Below are 24,965 nucleotides of genomic sequence, written 5' to 3' on the forward strand. Positions count from 1 at the left end.
ACATGCTGTATCATTCTGACTGGTGTCATGGCTCAGATTCTTTAGTTGGAAATGATTCAAGAATACGAAGGGGTTAACCAGTATACCCCGAGCCAATCATTATACTTTTACTCAAAACAATGATTCCCCTTTAACCTCAACTGTAAAAACATGAAATGTTCTAGCCACATCTGGCTATATTTTATACGCAAATCAGCCAGCACTAAATCTAGATAAAACTCACTGGCTTGTAATCGGCACAATGATCTTCATACATCTAAATCTATATGCTAATCGGGATCTTTCAAGCATTTAACACATTCCTTTGCATCTGTGCAGTGAGCTCCCTCCCCTTATTTCTCTCCCCCTCCCTTCCCTCTCCATTTCTGTATCTCTGTGTCTCTTCATTGGGGTTGGCAGCCGAAATAATTCACACTGCCTGCCGGCCTTCCTCCCCGACTCCCCAGTGCTCCTCCACTGCAGCCCCACAATGAGAACCTGGAGTAAACCAGATGGACACACAAATGCAGCAGGTGGGACAGATGGCAGGCCTCCCCATCCGACGCTGGCTGGCTGCGGCTGGCTCTTCCTTCCAGGTACATTAGCATCCGACCAGCAGAAAGAAAAACTAAATCCAATGCATACTGTCGAAATTAGTTAAAGTAAACAGATCACCACTGCCAACAGGCTATTTGCAAAACACAACCTGGTATAAACAGGAAGAATCTGTTTCTAAACCCCTAATCTTTCACAAGATCAGTCACTATATCTGCATAAGAACTGTACCCCACACCCACACACATATGAGCCTGGAACACTTCAAAAACATAGGGCATTTTCTCTCTTTTAGTCAGATTTGCTTTCTGCCACTGGAACTTTTTTTTTTAAAAATTTGCCAAACAGCTCAATTTCCATACAGCAAATACAGTGATTCCTTCACACATCGTTAACATATACTGGACAATTTAATCACCGGCACAACATTTAAAAAACCTCTAAAGCATACACCAATAAATAGGGTATATAATAAATGTTTTATAGCTCAGCATTTGTGGATATATCGTTATTCCAGAGCTGAGGAATTTTGGACTCTGGCAAATACTCGACATATTTTACAGAATTCCTGTGTGTATTTTGTTTATATTTTATTATTATTTTTATAATTTTAACAGATACAGATATCATGATTACAGTGCATGTGGGTTACAGTAGGGAACCATAAAATGAATACACAAGCATATTAGATTTAATTTCCAAATTGCCTATTATGTAAGGTTATCTGTTTGACAGTTACCAATGTAAATTTGTATCACGCTGGAATTCTGGAAGTGACAATGACAGTCTTAAACACTGTACTGAGTGAAGGTAAAGTTTCAATATGTTTTTGTTTTTTTTAAAAGACAGAACAGCAAACACAGTGACTTTCTGATCTAATCATAGGATAGAGCATGTACATCTTATATGTGTGATTAGGTCATTATCCTAGAATTGATCTTATCAGGCTACAGCTCCTATACTGTATTGTATAGTGTCAACAATAACTGATGGAGGATAAAACTGGATGACCAAACTGTAATTAAAAAATAGTTTACAACAGAGACCTTAAAAATGAAAAGCTTGTTTTATGAGTCTTTATATATGTGTATGCTTTGGTCTGCAATAGAAAGGTCCATCACAACCTGTTTCTGCCACCACTGACTGGCAGACAGCCATCTGATTGCTGGTGAAGGACCATTCATTCCCTTGTGGCTGAAGGGCTGTCACTCACCTCAACACTGAGCAGACTGACCCTCTGCCCTGCATAATCCTGATCTGGAATGCCAAAAAATAAAAATCTACTAATGCCGACCACACTAGGAATAAAAAGGTTTTGTGGGGGGAATAAACATGTTTTAAACTCCAGTCACTCTCTGCATAGTTACATACCGCACGAAGCATAACAACGAATAAGCCATGTCATTTAAAACAAATCCTTATTATCATTCACTCTAAATATAGGGTTCTATATATTGTATACCCTCTAGGTACAGCATAGGTAAATTCAGTCATGCGTTTCTGTTGAGATTTTTATCTTGTTTTTATTTGTTCTAAAATTGTCCCCCTGAGAAGTGATATCACCGGAAAGACAAAAGTACTTCTATAAGAAAACAAATTTATAAATAAATAAATAAATAATTTGACCACAGGTTGTTGACCCCCCCACTTTGAAAAAAAAAACTAAAAAAAAATAAAAATTATAACAGAAGTAAAGCTTGCATGTGCTTAAACCAGAAAGTAAATCTGAAGTAATGATGTACAAAGGCCAGAGCAATGTTACTGGTGAAAAAGCTATTGTTTGTCTTCTTTTCTACAAGTTCAATTTATGTCTTCCTGACCTATATATCTATAGAGGCTGACAAAAATCCTGCTAGAAGATTAATAAATCTATTCTCTAAAGTAACAAAGCAGTACCTACTGTTCGCTTAAACATCGGGATTGTAGACATATTTCCGAGTCTTAAAATGAACGACTATAGTGTGCTTCAGTCTTATCAATTAAGAGCGGACACTCCCTAAATCTGCCTTTCTCTTCGCCTCACTCGACATGCTCGATGTCATTATCCACACAGCAGGATAAGAACACAGATAGATGGAATATCTATACAGACCGACAGACAAAAAAAAAAAACAACATGAAAAAACGGCTTCACTGTCACATTAAAGCAATAGGTTATACAAAATGCAGACTGCCATTTGCTTAGAAATATCAGCTAACCTGCTGGTTTTGTTTTAGGTTCCAATGGATTTTTTTGTTGATGCAGTTTGTTATGTCTTTCAACCTGAGGGAGATAAAAGGTGGAGTTAAAAAAAAAAAGTCTGAATAGCTGTTTATTAAACAAACATGCTGTAAGACTTAGTCCTGGTGTCCCCTATGGAGCAGCTGGGGTGTTTTTAGTATATACATTGTCACAGTGCTGGTCCTGTTCTGTGTGTTGACACCTGCTGCTGACTAGTTACCTGCTGATGTGCTGTGGTTGGAGCTGGACAAAACTTCTCTGCTGGTTCTTGTAAAACTATATATATATATATATATATATATATATATATATATATATATATATATATATATGTGTGTGTGTGTGTGTGTGTGTGCAAGTAATCTTTAATGTAGTAGCTGAGCTGTAGCAGGATACCTTTTCTAAGTATATATGTGATTATTAAAAACGTTTCTGACCCAATTAACAATTTATTTTCTTTCTTTAGAATAAAGCTAGTTTAACTGGACACTGACTGAACATACTATTAGACTCCCCCCCCTTTTTTTTTAAACAATTACGGTTCTGTTTTAGCTAGCACAGAATATGGCTTTTGTTAAGAAACTTGTACTTATCAAAAAGATTTCTAAAGGATAGTACATGGCTTTCCAAACAGCTTATCAATGTTTTATCACCTGAAAGTCTCCTGTGGCAGTTTAAGACTCAGTTGTATAACTTTGTAAAATGTGTCTGTGATTGTTTTAGTTTTTAGTTATGTTTTACTATCCTGGTTTATCTCTGAATGTGTGATAGGCCTAGAATCTGAATGCTTACTGCTTTGGTCTCCAAAGTACAAAATTAACAAGCATTGGTAAAATACAACACAAAAGACTCTTTAACAAAAGTTTTCACACAAAAGGAAAATTTCAATTACAAACAGCAAAAGATAATCAGAAAAGAAAGACCGAAGGTGACTGGTGGCAGTCAGCTACAATTGGGAATGTTACATTTAGTACAGTAACTGAAAGACTAACTAAGACCTAGTTATTGTTTTATTGAAGGCTTATCAAATTACCTATCTCTAACACAGCCATTAAACAACCAAATGATTACTGATAATGTACTCCGGCGCACGACTGTTGAAACAAAGTCTATAAAATGTTTACTTTTGCTGGCATTTCCTTTGCCAGTCGATAAGCATGGTGCCAGTTAAAATGCTTATCAGAGCACCTCAAAACAGTTTACACTGCTTTATTATTCCAGGTCTATCAGATAAATATACAACAAAGTGTATTTACACACAATCATGGAATGTAGTGTTAATGAATACAAAAGTATGATTATTTTTCTTTTTGCATATCATACAAAAAAATAAACACAGCTCAGATTATTTATTTTTTAATTCAAAGTTAAAACAGATACATTTTTACAATGTGCTTTAATTAACTTTAAATGTTTAAATGTTATTACCTTAGCTTATAAATTAATATATTTCTAATCCTCTTCTATATTCGATTTTGGAGTATGATGATTCAAAAAGGATACATCTACCTCTACTCCAGCTGTCATTTTAAAACAAAACAGCTGTTGATGTGTGTTCAAAGTGGACATAAACAACTTAGTTTTATTGATCCAGTAATAATGTAGGAATCACTATACAGTACCACACTACAGAAGTGTTCTGTATGCCACTGTAACAGGGTAGTATTACGAGCCAGGCTGGTTACTGGCAGGAATTAGACCCAGAGACAGAAAGCTGGAGTTTTAAAGCGTTGTTGCACAATTTATTAATCAAAACAAACACAAAAACAAGAACAAAATAAACTGGCAGGCGGGCCAAAATAAAAGGTTTAAACAAACAAACAATATACTTGTAGGCCATGCATTAACCCTCACTACCAAGTTACAAAACAATATAAAAATCACATCCTCCCTCCATCAAAGGATTTTGCTTCCTTTGTATACATGTGGCCACTCCACAATTAGCACTAAACTACCTAACTGAGGAAAGGCCGCACCTGTGATTGCTGGCAGGGACAGGCCCACTCATTTTAACATTGTAGGGCTTTTGCCCTGCTACAGCCAGAGCCAGAGCCAGAGCCCGCCACATATGAGAAGAATCTGTGATCTAGCCAAAACCAGACTAAACTAAACTAATACTTAAGCCTGCATCCAGTAACAGTTTTGAATACTGATCAAAGATTTTTGGCTCATTGAAGTGGACAAGGGAAGGGAAGGATGGAACACAAGGCAAGAGGAAATAGCCTTGATTTGAAGCAAGATTTATGCAAATACACAGTTCCATTTGCATTTACTAGTACCAAAACTTTCAATAACAGTGAGACACTGGTAAAGAATGAAGGTTGATTTGGGCTGTTTTGCTCTGTCCAGCAGGGTGGTGCGTCACACTGGGAAGAACTCTTGTACCAGATGTCACAAAAAAAGGACAGAAAAATATTTTTAAAATGATCTGAGGATAAATGAAGAGGGGAAAATGGGAAGCCGTAATGGGGCCTCTGCATGGTCAGGCATTCCAAAGCAGTGAGGGCAATGACATAGCAAAGCCCGGTCACAGAATGTGGTCAATTGCTTAGACCATTTATCTCTGTCTGCTGGGTTTGGTCCCCAGCAGCAGACCTCTAGCTTAATACTTTTTACATCATTACAAATAGCTTATTAAACAAGAGTATTGTCAATAAATTACGAAGAACCCAAAATTAAGGTAACATTCGTCCATAGCCAAAAGTAAAAAGAATAATGTAACACAAAGTATAACCCAAATTGTTGCGTAACCAAAAAAAATAATAAATAAAAATGAAATTGCAGTAAAAAAATAAAGTAAGCTATATAATCGCTACCTGACCATTTGAACTGACTCAAAGATGGTCAATGAAGTAAAGAATTTGGGAAAATATGAACTCTCAAACTGAAAACAAAACTTCCAGCACATCCTTTAAAAGGTATTGTATGTACTGGGAGATTTTGATGATAGGCCACTACTTGAACTCATTTCTGGCTTGTGACAGAGCTGAAGTACAGAATGAGTCTTGTCAAGGATTAGCAGGGAGAAGAACGAGATTAATTAAGACAAGTGAGTGCGTGTGTGTGTGTGTGTGTTAGAGTGCCTGTGACTGTGTGTACGTACAGTGCTGAGCGTTGCTGTTCCATTTGTGTCACAGACCCTTGATTGATTGGACAGGTGTCATTCTTACCAATGCAAAACAGTAGCACTGTGGAAAGCCATGCTACCAACCCTTTAGTTTTTAAAGGTCTGAGAAAGCTAAATAACTCCCACCAGTACAGATAACTCTAAAGAGTCACAGAAATCCTGCTAAATATGCTCTATAGCTGGGGGAGTATAAGCATATAAGTACAAGTTTACAAATTTTCACAGAAACTTGACTTTGTAATAGACCACAGTATTATAAAATGCTACAGCTCCCTTCCACTATCCAAGGGTTAAAAACAACTGTATGATGTAGTTTGAGTAAAAAAAGAATGTATGCATTGGGATTCTTTTCTCTTTTCTCTCTTTTTTACCTTTTCTTTTGTGGCGTCTATAGCAGCTCTGTTTTATGCAAATTTTGCAATAAGGGGAATCAGGGAGAGCAAATCTTGCATACAAAGTGTAGAGAATGAATTGCTGATTGCTGCTTACTAGGGTTTTTCCATGGTTTGTTATTTCGTTATCAAGAATTTTCCTTTAACTCCTTCTGCACTTAATTGATAGATGAGACGGGTGTAATTTCATGCCACTGTACAACAATGGCTTCGCAGATCACAGATGAACTGTATAATTTAATATGATGGGCCTTATAGTGAAGTGATGGGCAGGGATGACCAAATTCTGTAAGAATTCAAAGCTTTATTCCCCAAATGGGATTGAGTTTAAAAAAAAAACCTGCAAGATTTCACAGCATTATACTGTTCCAGCAAAGTTTTTGGCATTGGGACTACCAATACAAAGAATTGGTTCATTTATAAAAATTTATAAGATGAATAATTGAATGTCGTTTTGTTTCCTCCATGGGTATTCAAAGACACATGGAATTCTGTTCCCTGCTAATGAATCTGTGCAATGTCAAAGAAGCAACATCCTTCACATTAATATAGTTTCACCTTGTTTTGTTTACATATCATTGCTGTAATTTTAAGTGAAAGTGGCAACAGACACATTATGTAAACACATGGAAAGCATATGAAAACATACTGATAGTTTAGAAGGAAAGAAAATATCCCTTTTAAATGAGGCTAGACCACTAAGATAGTCACTCATTACAGTGTCATGCTGAAGACATTTAGAGAACAAGAAAGAACATCCTTGCATTTCCAAAGCAGCCCTACATATTGAAGCTTACTTAAAAATATGCATAAAATGTAAAAAAAAAAAAAAAAAAAAAAAAAGTACAAAAAGCAGTATTAATATGCTGGCTTAAATGATCTGCAACACATTGGACAAAACATCTATCTCAGCATACATGAAAGGCAAAAATCTGTTTAAAAATGTTTTAAAACTTCATCCTTTTAATTCCAACAGCTTTCTGTCAAACACAACAATTTAAAAATCTATTGCTTAGCGAATTAATTTATATCCCACATCCATATGCATTTCACTATTGTGAATTGCGTGTAAATTATATATATATATATATATATATATATACATACACACACACACACACACACACACACACAAGAGAAACCCCAGAGATGCAACAAATTGATCCACATTTCAGATGCCGCACCAGTCTTTTGGGACAAATTATCTCTGTCATTTGAATGCTGAAAAAGATGGAATTATTTTGTTACCATGTGATGCGGAAGGAGTGGTGTATGACCTTAGAGGGGTTTACCTTAACGAGCACAACTTACAACAGCGTGGACTGATATTGAAGGGAAGGGTGTGTGGTCAAGCACAGCTGAAATGGCTCATCTGTGACCCCCTCTCTACCCCCTTGGCACAGCACATGTTAATTTGCCTTCTCGTTAGCCATTAAGTGATACAGAGATGAATTACATATGTTGCGCGGTTGAAGCTGAAAAACTAAAAAGAAAAAAAAGATTTGTAGATGTAAAATCTGTTTGTGTATATATGCTGATTTAAGAGAGAAAGCTTGCAACCAGATTGCAGCAAGGTCATTTTATGCTTCAAGTTAAATAATTGTGTTTTGCCCCTTATTTTGGAACAGACAGAAAAGAAAAAAAAATGTACTACTTAATCTATAGGGCTGGCAGTTTTAATTACAAATATTGTATTTATTTTCACCCCATTTTCTATTGTTTTTCAGTAGAAATAAAACACAATAAGCAACATTTTGCCTTTATTGACTGTCTGTTTGTACCACATGGTATGTTATTGCAGTCCACACATACTGTACACATTATCATGCATACACAATTAAGTGCATGATTTGCTTAAGTACCAGTTTAAAGTGTACGGGGTAGGGGGGTGACTCAAAATGATCACACATTTAAATCATGGCAAGCGTAGCAAGATAAGAGCAAGAATCAGGGAAGAATGCAAGTGGGAAGAATGTCAAGCTGCAGAGTGTGCTTGTGCCATCCCTACACTATCAAACACACACATGAAGTATGATTGGGGACAGAGAGGCTAAATATTTCACTGTCACTCGGCGTTGAGAGCTGCAATTCATTTCTCCCCGTGCTTCATGACAATGACAATTTAATACAAGGCCAGTGGATGTAAAAGAGATAAAAACTGCACAAACTGGGCCCAGCGTAATCACAGATTTCCTCTGGAGACTTTTATATCCCTGGCACACACTCTCGCTTCAGAGGATATCAGCATTTTATTGTTGCCTGCTTTCTTTGTGTCCCCAAGTGAAAGTGAGTCACAATGATACACCTACTGCTGGATCTAATAAAACTCAGTGGTTCCCATAGAACACGGATGGGCTACATAATTCAGCCTGTTCACATGTAAATACTGCACTCTGACTCTGATATTTAAAATATTACCTAAAAAAAAAGCAATTCTGTAAAGCCAAATCAATTAAAACAAACAGACCTGTGTTAATCTGGGTTTATCCTATTCTTAACCCTCTCATATAATACATCTGTAAGTGCATGAGGTTTAAGGGGAAAAAAAAAAAATCCTGTTTTTCCAGTAAAAACTACTAAAACAAATAAACAAGAGGTTTGGATTTGTTTCATGAAATACATCTGCACTTTGTGCATACATTTACATACTGAACTATCAAAGTGCTTTCTCCAATTTGTTTTTAATAGGTATTTCTCAAATATATGTTTAAACAGCACAGCAAATAAATACTTTCAAATATATTTTGAAAATATAAATTAACAGTAATATCATACTGTAAAAAATGCTTTTTTTGCAACCTGTGTAATATTAAAAACTGCTTAGTTCATTCAACATTGATTTATAAAATCCACTTCATGTTTTCCCCTAAATGATTTTGTACCACAAATGAACTGACAAGAAGATAAAAGATAATAACAGGTAATATCTTTACTCTATTGAGAGACAACATTTTGTTTTTATTAGGCGTGGGAACAAATTTTGAAGATCTGAGCTACATTTTTCCTATTTTCCCTTTAAATGTTGCAAACTACATTTTGTATGTTTCTGTTTGAATTCTAATTTAACTCATTATTTTAATATGCTTCAGCATAATTACACCATGTACTCCCTAATTTGGGCTACAAACATCCCATGTGATATTTGAGTCTAATGCTAAGGAAAAAGTAACCCAAAATCAGATACATCTCTGTGAAGCCATCAATGATGGATGATGTATAAATCACAGAAATTGACAACCAGGTCGTCTGAACAGGATGGTGTTTGGGGCGGGGGGGGGGGGGGGGGGGGGGGGGGTTATTGCACCTTTTAAACAAAAGCAGAAAAAACACAGCCTTTCAAGAGAATGACACACAAAGGGTTTCCCTTTAAACTTGGCTTAATTACCTCTGGAGATGAGTTAAGTACCATAAATAAGGAAGAGCGGCAAGCACCGGTAAGTACAAAGCAGTCAGACAGACAGACATTTAAAACAGAGAAATACATCTTCCTAAATATCTGTAAGAAAATACACATACACACATAGAAAAGTATAGATAATTAGAAGAAGATGATAGGGCACATTAATTCTGACAATATAATTTAACTGGCATATCAAGTGAATGACTCCACACTGAGATTAAAGGAATGAAATTATGTTATCATCCTTTACTCATGTTCTGAAACTCAAATCTCATATTTTCCAATAAATTAAAACCCATTAAACTTACTTTAACCTATCTAACCGAGTGTCTTGTGGTGTATTTGTGTTTAAAGTAAAGCCAATTGTTTTGGTTTAAAACTTTTTTCTTAATGCAGCCTTTCAAAGTGAATGTCTAAAGCGGTGACAACAAGCAAGCAAAAAAATATTCTAATTCCAATCAATGTTTACGAACATATAACCGTTATAGTCTCCAGTTTACTGTACCCTGTAGTGCAGGAACACAAGTTTTAACTGATGAATAAGTGTCTTAGTCTACACTGTTCTTAATATAAATGGCACATAAGAATAAATACTCAAACAGATGGAATTGTTAGCAATCTCAAACCCTTTCGTTTTTTGCAGCATTGCAATTATTGCAGGTCTGATTTTGCTACTAATCAAAACAGGGTTTATACAAAGACATTGCTAATAGTGTCACTATTTAATACCCTAAAATACACCTCACCTGCCAGGAAACCTAAACTGATTGTATTAGTATTATTATTTTTAAATAACTGTTGAGCATAAACTTCCATTTTACATATTTACCCTTTTTATTTGGAGCAAGCGAATAGTATCTACATATTAAAATAACAGATTGGGATATTAAGCCATCCAAATAATTGTTTAGAGAGGCAGTGTTCTTAGAAATTTTAGAAAGTGCCATGTTTGTGACAGAATTAGATTTTATATATATATAAATTTAAATTACTGTCAAGGACCCAAGTGTCAAAAGCTTATTTTAATATAGAAACAATACACAATAAACAATTTAAATACACTGTACAGCAACCATTCTACATTAATCACCTTTTTTTTTGCATTTTAACATTTTGTAAAGTAATTTTACCATAATTGTTTTCAAGAATTCTAAATAGTAAAATTAATTTATAATAAAATGTGTTTTACTGGTCTTAAATCCAAAAGTGCTTGAAATTGTAGCACTATATTGTCTATGTAATGCATTTCATAGTATGGTGGACCTATAGGTATGCATGAAAAAAGAAAGAAATTAATCCAAAACCACTTAAAAAAAAAATTACTACACTTTACTTGAAAACTAGCTGCAGAATCAATTTCTACAGGGGTTGTGAGGTTTACAATGTTTTAATTCTCGTAGTATGTACTTTCATTACAGATGCTAATCCAACAAAAGTGCCAAACATTGATACACGTTTTTCTTATTTTAAACAAGCAACTAGAATTAAACTGTAAGGACAGGCATGTACTTTTTTAAATATTATAAAATGGATTCATTTTAAATGAATCGGCAGTGAATCAGTATTAAATCCTCTGCAGTGCACAAAAAAACATGTGCACAAATTTAATTTAAATGCATCTGCATTAAGGAGCTTATGTAGACCAAGCATGCAAATTAGCCTTAAGAGGGTAAAGTCAACAAAATAGCTTAATAAAAGAGAGAAAAACTTCTGAGATTGAGCTGCAGTGCAGGACGGCTACAAAGATTAAAAGAAGCAGCACAGGCACAAAACATCTAAACCGTAAGGGTTCTATAAAGTCTATAAAAAAAAGGCATGTATGACACCTTTAAAATAGCCTACACTATTAATTGTTTTGTATGTGTCACAAGACTTTAAACTAAACTGTTAAGATGCCAGTGCTTCCTTACCAAAACCAGATTTTCCATGACAAACAATTCTGTACTCTTACTTTCTATCTAAACAATGAACGAAAACATTAATCTACATTTTTAAAACAGACGGGGAAAGATTAATAGCCTTCATATTTTCCTTCATAGAAACAAAATCTCTTGTAAGCTGTCCCATGTATAACTAATACTATCTAGATATGCTGTGTATAAGAAAAGTTAGTCTTTTCACTACTTCACCAAATATTCATTAGGGTAATGCAGTTGTATATTTCTTAAAGGCACAAAAACTACAAACAAAATAAATTCTTTTTTTGAAAAGGTGACTAAATACATATCATATTGTTATACTTCAGACAATGTCATTGTTTTAGATTTCGTGCCTGCTTGCTTTCTCAATATTAAACATGTATATCTTTCCATTGGTCACTTGGTATGATACAAAATTAATAAATACAATAGTTTAGCCTGTTACCTTTTTTTTTAAAAAAAACAACAAGAAGCAGCGAAGCAAATCTATAACACCAAAACCTAAAGCTTAAATCAAGAGCATAAGCAAAAAAAAACAAAAAAAAGACAATGAATTAATGAAGTACCTTTTAATATAACAATGAAATCAATTCTGAAAATCATTCACTAAAGTAGCATATCAGTTATTTATTTTTCTTTGCAAAATGCATTAACCTTATGCATAAAACATCCTGGTACGCTACTTCTTAATTCCAATTAGTTACTAGAAATACTCTGCAGCTACCTTTGGCAGAAGTGCACTCACTGCTAAGGTAAACCTCACAGTTGTCTTTGCACCGTAGTTTTGTTGTTATTTTCCGCTATTTTAAACACTGTATGTATCTTCAACATATCTTGATCCACACTGGAAATATAGGATCCTGGTGTTGACACTGGGCCATACTATAACACTCTCACTTCCAAATACATACTGTACTGTCAAAATATAATATTAATCCTTCACCTTTCCTTCCTCACCATACAGCTCTGATTTACTTTGAAATATCTAAATTAATCAGAAGCATTTTACAGAAAGTTATCAAAATGAAGGCAGGTGTACAAAGGTATATAAATGCAACAAATAAAAAACAGGACTTTCAACTAAAAATTAAAACATAAATATCTGATTTAGACATTGTTCCTCTATGTTTGTCAATTAAGAAATCTTACAGCAATACAGCTGAAAGACTTTGGCTCACAGGTAACTGCAATAAGACAACCAACAGTGAAGCAGGACATTACATTCAGAAACAAAACAAGACAAGAGTCTCACAAGACATACAAAAAAAAAACAACAAAAAAAAAACACATACCTTGTATGGTAAACTTCAGTACAGCACAGTAAACACTTATTTCTGTTATCTATGTTCTTACAATGAAAAAGGTACCTACTCTTCTTCGTAGTGCAGGGAAAAACACTCGGGCAGGCAAAGTTCTACCGAATCCATGTGCGCTCTGCAACCATAATTCGAGCAAACCCCCTCTATAAATCAAAGTTTTCCCTGACAGAGCAGTGCAATTAACACAAATGTTCTCCTGGTGACAAGCCTATAGGCACAGCCAGTTGGGACCAAAAGCTCTCGCACTCTTCTAATCAAGGACTTAAAGCCCCAATTGGAGCTTATTAATATGAAGTAGGGCTTTACATATGCAGTCCCACTGGTCCAGCCAGACGCTAGATTGGTGGCTTCCTAGCCAATCGGAGGTGGACAGGACACTGGCTATACAGAGGGAAGGGATCTGTGCAGGTGGAGTGGGAGGAGAGAGACAAAGAGAGAGAGAAAGAGAGAGAGAGAGAGAGAGAGAGAGAGAGAGATGAAAGGCAGATAGAGATAGTATAAAGGGGCCTTAAAGGGGCAGTATTCCCTTTCTTAAGTTAATGATCTTCACCTTCGGGTAGCAAACAGCTAAATTACCCATTGAAACTTTGACAAATATCACACATTCAATTGAAAACACTATGAAGTAGAACTAGAGGATGATCAAGATACAGTAACCCTTTTCAAAGCCTATGTGATCTGCTTTCTTTGCAGATAAATGATCTTTATGTCAGTGCTCTTCCCTATATAAATATGCCTGTGTGTAGTTATGATTCCGTTAGCCAGGTAAGACAGGTCAAAATTTATTTTTAAACAAGCAAAAAAATAAAATACATGTTATCTAAGTTCCAGAAGCGAGATAACGGATACAATCAATGCCTAGATGCAGGCTCCATTAGCATTCTAAACATTGCTTTCACCTAAACCTAATGCAAATATAGATATACTGTTTAAAACACAGTGCGAGGCAAAGCTTTTATCATTTATAACATTTTAATTCCATTTTTAAAGAATACACTGTCTTTTATAAAAATCTTACCTAAAAGAATTTGCTGGCTTTGAGTAAACCTAAATTTACACCTTACCATATTGCGAGAGTTATATCTAATTTAGATTCAGCAGAAAGTCAAATTGAATGAAGTATATTAGAAGAATACATATTAACTGTAGACTGGGGTGTGTTAGCACGGCAGGAATGTGAATAAAACAAAATAATTTATCATTGTATATTTTGCTTTTGCATGGGAGGGCTGATAAAAATTCTCACAGTTGAAAAAGAACCTAAAGATACAGCCTTATTCACAATAAAATACATTTGCACAGTTGTAAGCCTTTTGACATACTGTACAGAACTGTTTAAATATCCAAAAAACTATCCAGTGACAGAACAAAACTAAGAGCTGGGCAGCTTCACTAATATTAGACCATTAAATTACAATCAAAATATAGCTTTGTATTTTTTTTCCCTGTTAGAGATTCCGCTAGTGTTGGATTACCAACAGACGCTGCTGAATTTCAGAATCAGTGGGGAATATCTTCCTCCTTGCTCTGAGGACTTCTATTCCCCACTGATCTGAAAATGCAGAAGCTAACCGGCCTGCTGACTGTTGTACCCAACTACAGTATTGTGTCCTAGTGTGAATCCGTTCAGCAGGTATTTTGTTTTGAATTTTAAAAACGTTGATACATTTAACTAAACTGCTGCAGCTTCATGAATAGCAAATGAATTACATTTAGTTTACAAATCAGCTTTACACCAATTTACCCTTTTCAACATGTTCTGATTCACATCAGACGAAAACATGTCTTTGTCAGAGGAATTAATGTTTAAGGCTTTACTTTTCCACTTTAAATGAATCTCGCATCATTTTAATCTGTAAATGCCACAATATTATCTTTCTTAGGGAAACAGAATGACATTGAAAACAAAACAAAACTCACAACGCCAGTTTTTTATGCACTTTGTGCTTTCCAAATATTCCTCTTCAATTTTCCAAATTTAGGACTCTTAGTCCCTGTTTACTTTGTCATTTCAATGAATTTAAGTCTAGTTCAATTAATTTTGAAGTAATAGAATTGTGCTTTGCTGTTATGTTTTTATATGTAAACACTATCTATAACACTAATAATATAACATAATGATTAAAAACACTAACAAATGCATATGTATTATTTGTACCTCTACAGTTTAAAAAACATCAGACCACTATTCAAGTCTGTAATTATAATGCACATATATCAAATTCAACAACAGTACCTTTTAGTGCTCTCTTAATTCTTTGATTCTTCAATACATTAAGTGGAAGATATCATAAACCATGTTGTGCTTGTTGGCTATATGAAATGAATACTCAAATCTACTTTTAAACCAAAGTTGATAAGTAACTGAGTGTTTATGAGTGGCTATTTATAAGCTGATATATTTGCTAGTGTCAACTTCACCGGTATGTATTTCTATATATTTCTTAGGCACAGCTGTCAGTAAAAATCATTTGTTATACTGTACACAATCTTCCATTGTCATAAATCTGATTTTGCATAGTTCTCATCAGAGGCACTGCTTCTTATTTACAATTCTGAATTTCCCCAAAATAACTGTATGTCAGAAAATAAATAAAATACAAACATGCAGTATGTTTTTATAACCAATTATACCAAGATAATATATATATATATATATATATATATATATATATATATATATATATATATATATATATAATATATATATATATATATATATATATATATATAATAGATCATGTAAATGTATAGCATATGCAGATTATTATTTCACAAGTATAACTAATTTTAATATGCTTTTGTCAGCCAAGTGTATAAGTTATAAACTACTAATCTTAATTCTCTACAATATCATATATTGTGTTAGTTACTGTACTGTTAGTTATAATACAAATTGTTTAAGCAAATATAGGTATTTAACTTTGAAGGTGGTGTTTTAATTAAAGAGTATAACTCTTTGTAACCAAACCGGATGCAACAATATGAACAGTGACAGTCACAGCTGGCTAAATCTATACTGTCAACTGGTGCTTGCACCATTCTGCATTATCATGACTGGCAGTGGTTCAGTATGATTTGGAAACCAAAAATGAAAGCTTTGGTTGCCCTTTTTATCCCACATACTGGTCTACTTTTCTTTTCTTAATATTGCACCAGCCTATTGCAACTCACCATATATTTAATTAGGGTTAACATATTTCTTTAACGCAGAGCTTGAGGACACAGTGGCAAGAAGCGGTGATACAATAAATAGCCAACATCACTGGTGCTGTCAGTGAGTTCTATACCATGGTAAAATCACAATCTCTTCACTCGCAAAAGTACCCGGTTACTAACTAACAACTCCAACAACTGAATGTTTAACAGCATTTTAATTATCAACATCACCTCATACCTACATTAAAAACTAACACATACACACAATTTCTAACATTGTCTTCCAAATCATTAAAAGTAACTTATAAACGTGAATTTCCTTACTGTGTAATTTCATTACAGAGACAAAATAAATTAATATATATAAAAAGCTGCTTCAATAGAGCTGTTTTGCACATAACTTGGGAAGCTACTGTTCCTTGACAAATAAATTAGTTTGTTTTTTAGCACTACCATTTTTATTTGGTTTGACTGTATTTTTATAATGAAATGCTAGAGTAATTATCAGTGTCAATCCCAAATTTCTCATTCTTAATTTAACCCTTTTAAGACCATATACTTTCGGAGTCAATGATAAGCTCTGAATTGCCTGGAGCATAACAATGCCTCAACTAGCTGGAAGCGACATATTGCAATAGGTTGCTTTTTATACCACATAACTAAACATGACAAGTAAACTGTGGTCCTTATTTCCCAATGTCCTGAATCTTTGTTTAAAACACCTTTGTTTTGAATGTGCATACAGATTTCTATAAGAGCAAACTGATTTGTGTTTAATTTGCTACGGCAAATTGTATTTTTGAATTTTTTTTTCTCCCAATTCTATTTTGTACACAGGTATAATAAATTGTACAGCACTTCCTCACAGTCTCCTGAAAGAAAAAAAAAAAATCTCTCATATTCAATACCGCAGTCACCAGAAGCAGCGATTTAAATGAAACATTCACAGCGGTAAGACACAACATCACAACATGACTGAATGGAAAAAAAAAACAAAAAAAAAAACACTTTTTAATATTCTTAAATACAGCTCCAGTTAGAAAAGCCAGACATGCAAGCTCAAGTAACACTTATTAACAAAGCCTCTGATAAGGCAGTATTTTGCCTTTCTTTTTGGTCGTTTTTGAAAAGGCAGGGTTTATTTGGACTGAACAGCAAGCTGCTGTCCACTGTCCGGATGTATTGATTCAATTAAAGTGGCTTGCTCCTAAACAGAGCCCTCCTTATGTCACATTTCCATATCCATACAGATTCCATACAGATACACTAGCTGACAGAGCAGCAGAGGCAGCGCTTTACAATGCTACTGACTAATAGCACACCTAAACTGCGTGAGCATGATTTATATCTTGATCTTTTTCTTCTTGCTAAGAAGGCTCCCCTATGAAAAACCAAAGGATTGACAAGGACTGAGGTTAGTTACATTAAATAATGAATATAAAAAGGTACTTTTTATTTAGCTGTTCCCAAGTATTACAGCTAAAATACTGCATGAATGCCTAATACCTTAATGAATACAGCTCAACATTTAGTATGCATGGTGAGGAAAAGCTTATTGCTCTAAAATGTCAATATATTTAACCCTTTTTTTCTTAAATGCATCTGCTTTTTCATAATTTTTTTTTTTTTTTAAACTGACATTTTAAAGTGATTATTGTGTATACAAGTCTGTATGGTAGCTAATAGCGGGCCAAACCTGTATTTACAAAAATAAAAATATAATTACAACCTTTATTATGCCTGCGAGTCTTTTATGTTTTCATGTAGCGTATTTAAACAGTTACCCACATGCAAAAATCCAAGTCACGTGTTATTTTATTTATCGATGTTTGAAATGTTAATAAAGAAGAAGATGACCCTGTTGGTCTGAGACAGTTGACAACTCCCAGGAATTATTAAGGCTAGATTTGCTTTGCATCAATCACCGTAGTCAATAGTGCAGAGCAAGTTCATTTAGGTCACATATCATCAGTTTTGAGTAGTTTATTTTCAAATAACAAGAAGAAAAATGCTTGATTGAAGAATAAAGCTGCATGTATTGAATAAATACAAAGTTTTACTACAGTTTTAATGTTAAATGGTCTGTTGTCAAATTATGTGTTTTAATGTAAAGCAAAGAGCATTACATGTGGAGTATATAACCCCAGGCTGAAGTCAAGTTGGCTTTAAACTATATAGCTTGATTTTTTTCTCCATCCATCTCCATATATATAATATTGTTTTGGACTACAAGTCCTTCTTCAGCTGGATGGAAAAAGCAGTGCTGTAAACAAGCTGTCACATAGAAATCATGGTTGGTCAAGTAGCAGTAGAAAAAGATAGAAATTTGAATTGCTAATATGATCTTCTTAGTTTTGCCAGCCATTTACGGCACTACAATGCATTACCCTTTCAATACATAACACCAGCCATCTCTCCTGTGAAGCTATGATCTTGGTGCTGCCATGCATAGGTGATATAGATGAGCAGATGTCCCTCTACCAAGTCTGACTAAAACTACCAGCTCTAATGCTGCAGCTCTATTTAGGCATGTGTGTTTGAACCAACAACACCTAGCCAAAGCTGGCTCTGCTAAGATATTCTGCATTCATCTGGCTAGAATCAGACTCTCTCAATTCTAACTCAATATTGAGTAATTAGACGAAACCACTGTTTGGCAACAAGCACAGTGGGGAGTGTGCTGTGTATTAGTACACAAGAACACAATGTGCTCTTTCTAACAACACCACAGAGAGCATGCTCTTCTAATCTCTCTGCTGCCGAAATCAAAACTGACTTGTTTGTTGTCAGCTAGTTAATGCTGTAATTTTGTCTTAAGTGATCTGTTAGATGGGAGTTGTCAGACATTACAACAAAAAAAGTAGGGAATGAAGTGATATGTTTTTGTGGTGTGTGTTGGTGTTTTATACACCTCTCTCTCCAATTTAAATGTTTTTTACAACTGATTCTTTTTTGAAATCCAACGAGATTGTTATTCAGATAAACACATATCTGATGCTGTCCTCCTTTCTTTCAAGTGTTCAACTAAATTACAGCCCTGAAACCTTCATGGATTCTGGGATTTGAAAAGTGTAAATCAATTCAACACACAATTGCTCAAAATTCTTAAAATAGCCACTTCTCTGTATTTATGAAACACATTTTTAAAATGCAGATACACAGATGTGTATGTGTAATTGTGTACATACCATTTTGGACAGTTTGATAGTAAAATGTAATTGATAGAAAAATAATGTAAACACACTATTCTATAAATAATGATAATTTAATAAAAAAAAAAATGTAAACATGTTAAAGCATATATCTTAAGCAATTAATAAAGCTCTGAAGTTCAGTATTGAATCTTGCATTATACTAAAGATGGTTTAGCACAAAACTAAAATGACCTGCAATTCCACTATGAACAATAGAGGGTGCTAATGGCTGTAAACTGGAAATTAGGCTGGTACATAAACTGTCTGATCAATGCTCAGACTCCCCACTGTACTCAAGGGCCGTGCTCAGCGTCTGCCTGTCTATATGAACATGTTTTCTCTTAACCCTAAATACATGTTGTGGAATACTACCTATCCAATTAAACATATTTCTTTTAGAAGGTTGAGAGAGTTGTATGTGTGTTTGTTTGTTTGTTTGTTTGTTTGATTGCTTGCTTGTTTGTTTGATTTGGTTTGTTTAGTTTTTTGACCAAATGAAATATTTAGGACTCATTTCTCACAGAGAATCTCACTGAAAGCAAAATAAGCTCATTATATTTGTAAACATCATATTGTTCTGAGAAATTATCTGCTAACTTAGTTGCCATCTATTTCCAAACTGCCATTCCTCATTTTGATGTTGTCAAGTCAATGCATAAAGGCACAGCTGGTATGAGACAGATCAGTCAAGATTTACTTTAATAAAAAATAAAAAATATTTTTTTTAAAGCTTCTTGTATAACCAGTAGATAATAATGAAACCCCAAATTGAACAAACTGATTTTCATGTTTGTTGTTGTGGTATTACAGTATATTATTATATTTTAAACACACACACACACACACACACACACACACACACAAATACATACCGATTGTGTTTTCTGGAAATTGAATCTAAGAAATACTGTATAATAAACCAAGAAAAAAAAAAAAAAACTACTACTGCCACATGGTACTACCTCCTTAAAACATATGTGAACAAACCACTATTATAAAGAAATAACACAAGGTTACAGTAGTTTGAAATGAGCTACTGGCTAAGTAATCTAATGGTGTATCAGCAGGTACAACTGTCACATGAAGGGAAGTGCCAATTTCAAAGCCCCCCTGCCACTCTGGTATGATAACAGCCTATTTCTGCCTATGGGAGGGCTGGATCCAATGGCAGCTAACCTTTCTTTGATATGAAGACCGCTGTTACCATACGCTACTTCTGCATGGAAAATACTGCTCTAGTTCAACTGAACAGGTTTCTCCAAGAGATACTGAGCCTCACAGTACATAACGGGAAATGAAAGTCTCTCCACGTGTGTTTATTAGTTTCCTGCTTTGATTTAGTGCAGTGCAAGGAGTTCACCTCAAGATTAATTTTTTTGAGGTGTTGAAGGGTGGTACAAAAATGAACGGGAGATTCCTGCTTTCAATTATGTGGTAAAATATACCCCTGCATTCCTGGGTTTGATACCTTAGCTCAAGTAAGTATAGTCTAGGCTAAAATAATTCTTCTTTGAGAAGCTGACACAACAGCATTTTAGCACAGTAAACTAAGCCATGCCATGTACTAAATGATACAACACACAATAAGAGAAATGTAGGGACCATCTGATTCAAAACTGTGAAACTACGACTACAAACAAATTCACACCCACTGAAACATGTGAACAGTTGTTTTTTTTTTTTTTTTTTTTTTTTGTTCGTTTTGTTTGTTTATTTATTTATTTGGTAATCCCAACATTTTTCAGTTGTCTGTTTCTAATTTGAAAAGCCTTTCGTACAAAACGTTTCCTCTGCACCTACTGTCACAGTATTGTGCTGATCTAATAAAAATCACGCTGACAACTGAGGCAGACCTAACCTAATACTACTGCCTTAAATTAAGTTGAAGTTCAACCATACAAATACAACATTCTCACTGGATCAATCAAATGTGGGAGAATTAAAACAGTAAAGTTACATTACCTATACAAATGCTTATATACTCTTGTTCAGATTCAACTGGGAAATACGTTCATTCAGCTGTAAATCCCTACCATCTGACACGTCTTCTTTAGTCTTTGCTTTGCACAGTACTATTATTCAACAGCGGGACACATTTTGTGCAGCCTCCTTCTGGCATTATCTTCAACGATGTTCACACTAAGACAGGCAATACCATCAGCTATTCACCGATTGTATAGGGCTGCTTTTTCTTTTTTCTTTTTCTTTTTTTTTTTTTTTTTTTTTAATCAGGAAAGTGAGCAAAACCACCACAACGACTACTAACCAAATGCAGCGCAGTCCAAATAACAAAATGTTCTGATGTTCTGAAATGACAATGATGTACTATCTCGTTTTGAAATTGTTCTGTAAAAAAATCCCACATCTTTACTATAACACGTACCAAACGTGCCGTCTGCGTGACATGAGTGGCATGCCCATTAAGCCAATCGCAGCTCACAAAGGCAGTAAAATAGCCAATCAAATGGCGCACAGGATCGGTTTGCTCACAAACACTTGTAACAGAACAGCACACGTTAATTAGATTGGTATAGCGAAGCGAAGGCTTGCTTAAACTGATTATTTTACTTTGTTTACAATAAGTTGCTAAAAAGTCGTTTTAGATATCACGAAAGCGAAAGGTGGAGACGGAACATCGAAGATTCCAAAATCGTTAGCCAGATGATTATTGTTTCACTGAATAATTTTGATGGCAAGGTAATATGTCAGATTTGCAGTGCATTGGTTGCAACTATGAAAGAAACATTAACATACGGCACTATGACACGCTGCACGAAGCAACGTATTCTGAGTTTACTGAAAAGGCTCGTGCTAACAAAGTCACAAAGATGAAATAAGCTATGGCGTCAATGAAAGAAAAAATGAAAGTGCTGTGGATGAATGTTTTATTGCTAATAAAGAGATTGCATGTGTTGCCAAACATTTTTCAGAGGGTGACTCTGTTAAAAGGTGAGTTATTAAAACAGCTGATGTAGTTAGTATGCCCTGAAAAAAGAGAACATTTTTCTAACATCAGTCTGTCTCGTAACACGGTTGCTGAGCGTATTACCAAAATGGCAGGTCATATTAACTGTAATGTTATTGACGAGCCTTTGAGTTTAAGCTTGAACAACACAACCACAGGAAATTACTTTCTTTTTAACCTTCAAGAAGCCATGGAAAGTGCTGAAATACCTTGGAAGAAACTAACCAGGATTACAACAGAAGGTGCACCATATATGACTGGACAAAAGAATGGACTAGCTGGCAGAGATCTGGAAACAATTAAAGAATAGGAAAGTACCGATTTTCTTACACTGCATTCTGCATCAACAGGCATTATGTGGAAAAGTTGCAGAATTAGAATACATAATACCATTGTTATCAAGTGTGAATTTCATCCACAGAAGGGGTTTGCAACATCGATAGTTTTGTGCCTTGTTAAATGAGCTGGAGTCGCACTATTATGATTTACAGTATTTTACCCCTGTGTGGTGGCTGAGTCGCAGTGTGTTGATTTACTGTATTTTACCCATGTGTGATGGCTGAGTCCCAGTGTGTTGATTTACTGTATTTTACCCATGTGTGATGGCTGAGTCCCAGTGTGTTGATTTACTGTATTTTACCCATGTGTGATGGCTGAATCTCAGTTTGTTGATTTACTGTATTTTACCCATGTGTGATGGCTGAGTTGCGGGGCAGTGCTGAAGCAGTTCTTTCACGTGTCAAATAATACAGGACTTCGGGCAGGATTTTCAAAAGGTCGTAAATGATAACTCCAGTTGTAATCAGCCTATGTTCATATCTTAACGAGCAGTGCTTTTTGCAAGGATTTATTTTGTTGCGTGGGAATTTGAAAGGAAATTGTCATAATTTATCAGGAGCTAGTTTGCACTTGGAAAAGGTAGGTTTTAATTAAGAAAAGAGTATATAACTCACCTTGAAACAGTTATGGATCGTTTCCTCTGTTGGACAAGTAACATCGTGTCAAGTTTGGAGTTTGCGGCAGTAGATTTGGATACATTAAGCCACGTTAAGCATGTTTTTATAATGTGAAAACGAAGCTTAACGTGGGTTTTATATATTTCCTCTTCATATACAGGTACATAATTTATATCATATATGGTACTCTTTGTGGGATAATATTGTGCCAAATATGGACTCTGTAGCTGCATTCTTTAGTACATTAAGCGATGTTAAGCGTTTTTCACTTAAGCGTTTTAGAATGTCCCTCGTAACAGACCGCGGTTGTGACTCCAGGGTAATTTATTATTTGTAGTTATGAAAATAAAATTTCCTTGCAGGCAGCATATCATTGACATGGATTTTGCTTAAATGTATTTGTAATGTTGTCAGACTCCCCCCACACTTTATGTACAAAGTACACTTTCACCTTCACACGTCTGTATGCATATAAAATGTTCTTACAATACGTGTTCGGTGGCTACTTCTAATCAGGTTGAGTTTATTTATGGCGCATGCAAGCAAACAGTAGATTACCTGAGAACATGCATTCAGCATGACCAGAGGAATTTACTGAACAATTATCAACAAATTGTGCATTGGGTTAGGAAGTTATATTGCAATTTTAAAAGCTTAATACATATATAATGAAGTGTTCCATGGTATAGATGCATAATAACTAACAACTACAAACACAAATGACACTTCAAATGTAAATCAGCATTTTATATGTGAAGTGTTCTAAATAAATGTAGATTCTGGATGACAAAATGCACAATTTTAAATGAAGTTCACAAATTACACACAAAATAGATATTCCCATTCTTTTTTTTATTTCCATTGGCTCCTGCTTGCTGGTGGGAGAGTCGTCTCCCTGTACACAAATATTTTCGATAGCACCAAATTATGCTCTGATTCATGTTTCTTGATCTCTTTAACATGCATTTTGATTAACGAGTTCCACTTGCTGTGCTGAATTTTGCACTACTTTGAGATATGTGCATCAGAATACAAAATAGCTTGTGAATGTTCATCTCTTCACGTTACGTTTCTTTGAAACGGACCAGGTTACATTGTTATTTTAATATTGTAAAATAAATCGTGTAATACGAATATGTTAGTAATAAGACATAGTTAAGTAATCATCTGTTTAATCTATATAGATTTTAATACTTTGATATTTTATACTGATTAAAGATCGACCTACGAAATAAGAGTGTTGTGTTCAAGCAATTGGGCTTTTCCAAAAAAGAAATACATAATTGAAAAACATTACATTGAAATTTAATGACCTCTGTGGGGGCCATACCATTACTTCCAGGACTCCTTGTTCTTCTTTACGTTGAAGATAGTTCTTAATGACTTTCGCTATATGTTTGGGGTCGTTGTCATGCTGCAGAATACATTTGGGGCCAATCAGATGCCTCCTTGATGGTATTGCATGATGGATAAGTATCCGCCTGTACTTCTCAGCATTGAGGAGACCATTAATTCTGACCACATCCCCAACTCCATTTGCAGAAATGCAGCCCCAAACTTGCAAGGAACCTCCACCATGCTTCACTGTTGCCTGCAGACACTCATTCGTGTACCGCTGTCCAGCACTTTGGCGAACAAACTGCCTTCTGCTACAACCAAATATTTCAAATTTGGACTCATCAGTTCAGAGCACCTGCTGCCATTTTTCTGCACCCCAGTTCCTGTGTTTTCATGCATAGTTGAGTCGCTTGGCCTTGTTTCCACGTCGGAGGTATGGCT

The 24,965-nt window shown here is 34.9% G+C and overlaps 1 protein-coding gene across 7 annotated transcripts in view; it reads right to left on the bottom strand.

Moving 5' to 3' along the window:
- The window catches only part of LOC121315974 (estrogen-related receptor gamma), a 137,811-nt gene that overhangs the window by 69,567 nt on the left and 43,279 nt on the right, over window positions 1-24,965 (bottom strand). For 2 of the 7 annotated variants that reach the window (XM_041250623.1, XM_041250622.1), the window contains exon 1: window positions 12,965-13,184. The exons of 1 other annotated variant lie outside the window; for it this stretch is intronic. In XM_041250623.1, coding sequence (XP_041106557.1) covers window positions 12,965-13,020 — 56 coding nt within the window. In that variant the 5' untranslated portion in view covers window positions 13,021-13,184. 4 more of the 7 variants (XM_041250626.1, XM_041250627.1, XM_041250628.1 and 1 more) reach the window with 4 other exon arrangements.

Source organism: Polyodon spathula, chromosome 5 (genome assembly GCF_017654505.1).
Source record: "Polyodon spathula isolate WHYD16114869_AA chromosome 5, ASM1765450v1, whole genome shotgun sequence".
Classification (NCBI taxonomy): domain Eukaryota; kingdom Metazoa; phylum Chordata; class Actinopteri; order Acipenseriformes; family Polyodontidae; genus Polyodon; species Polyodon spathula.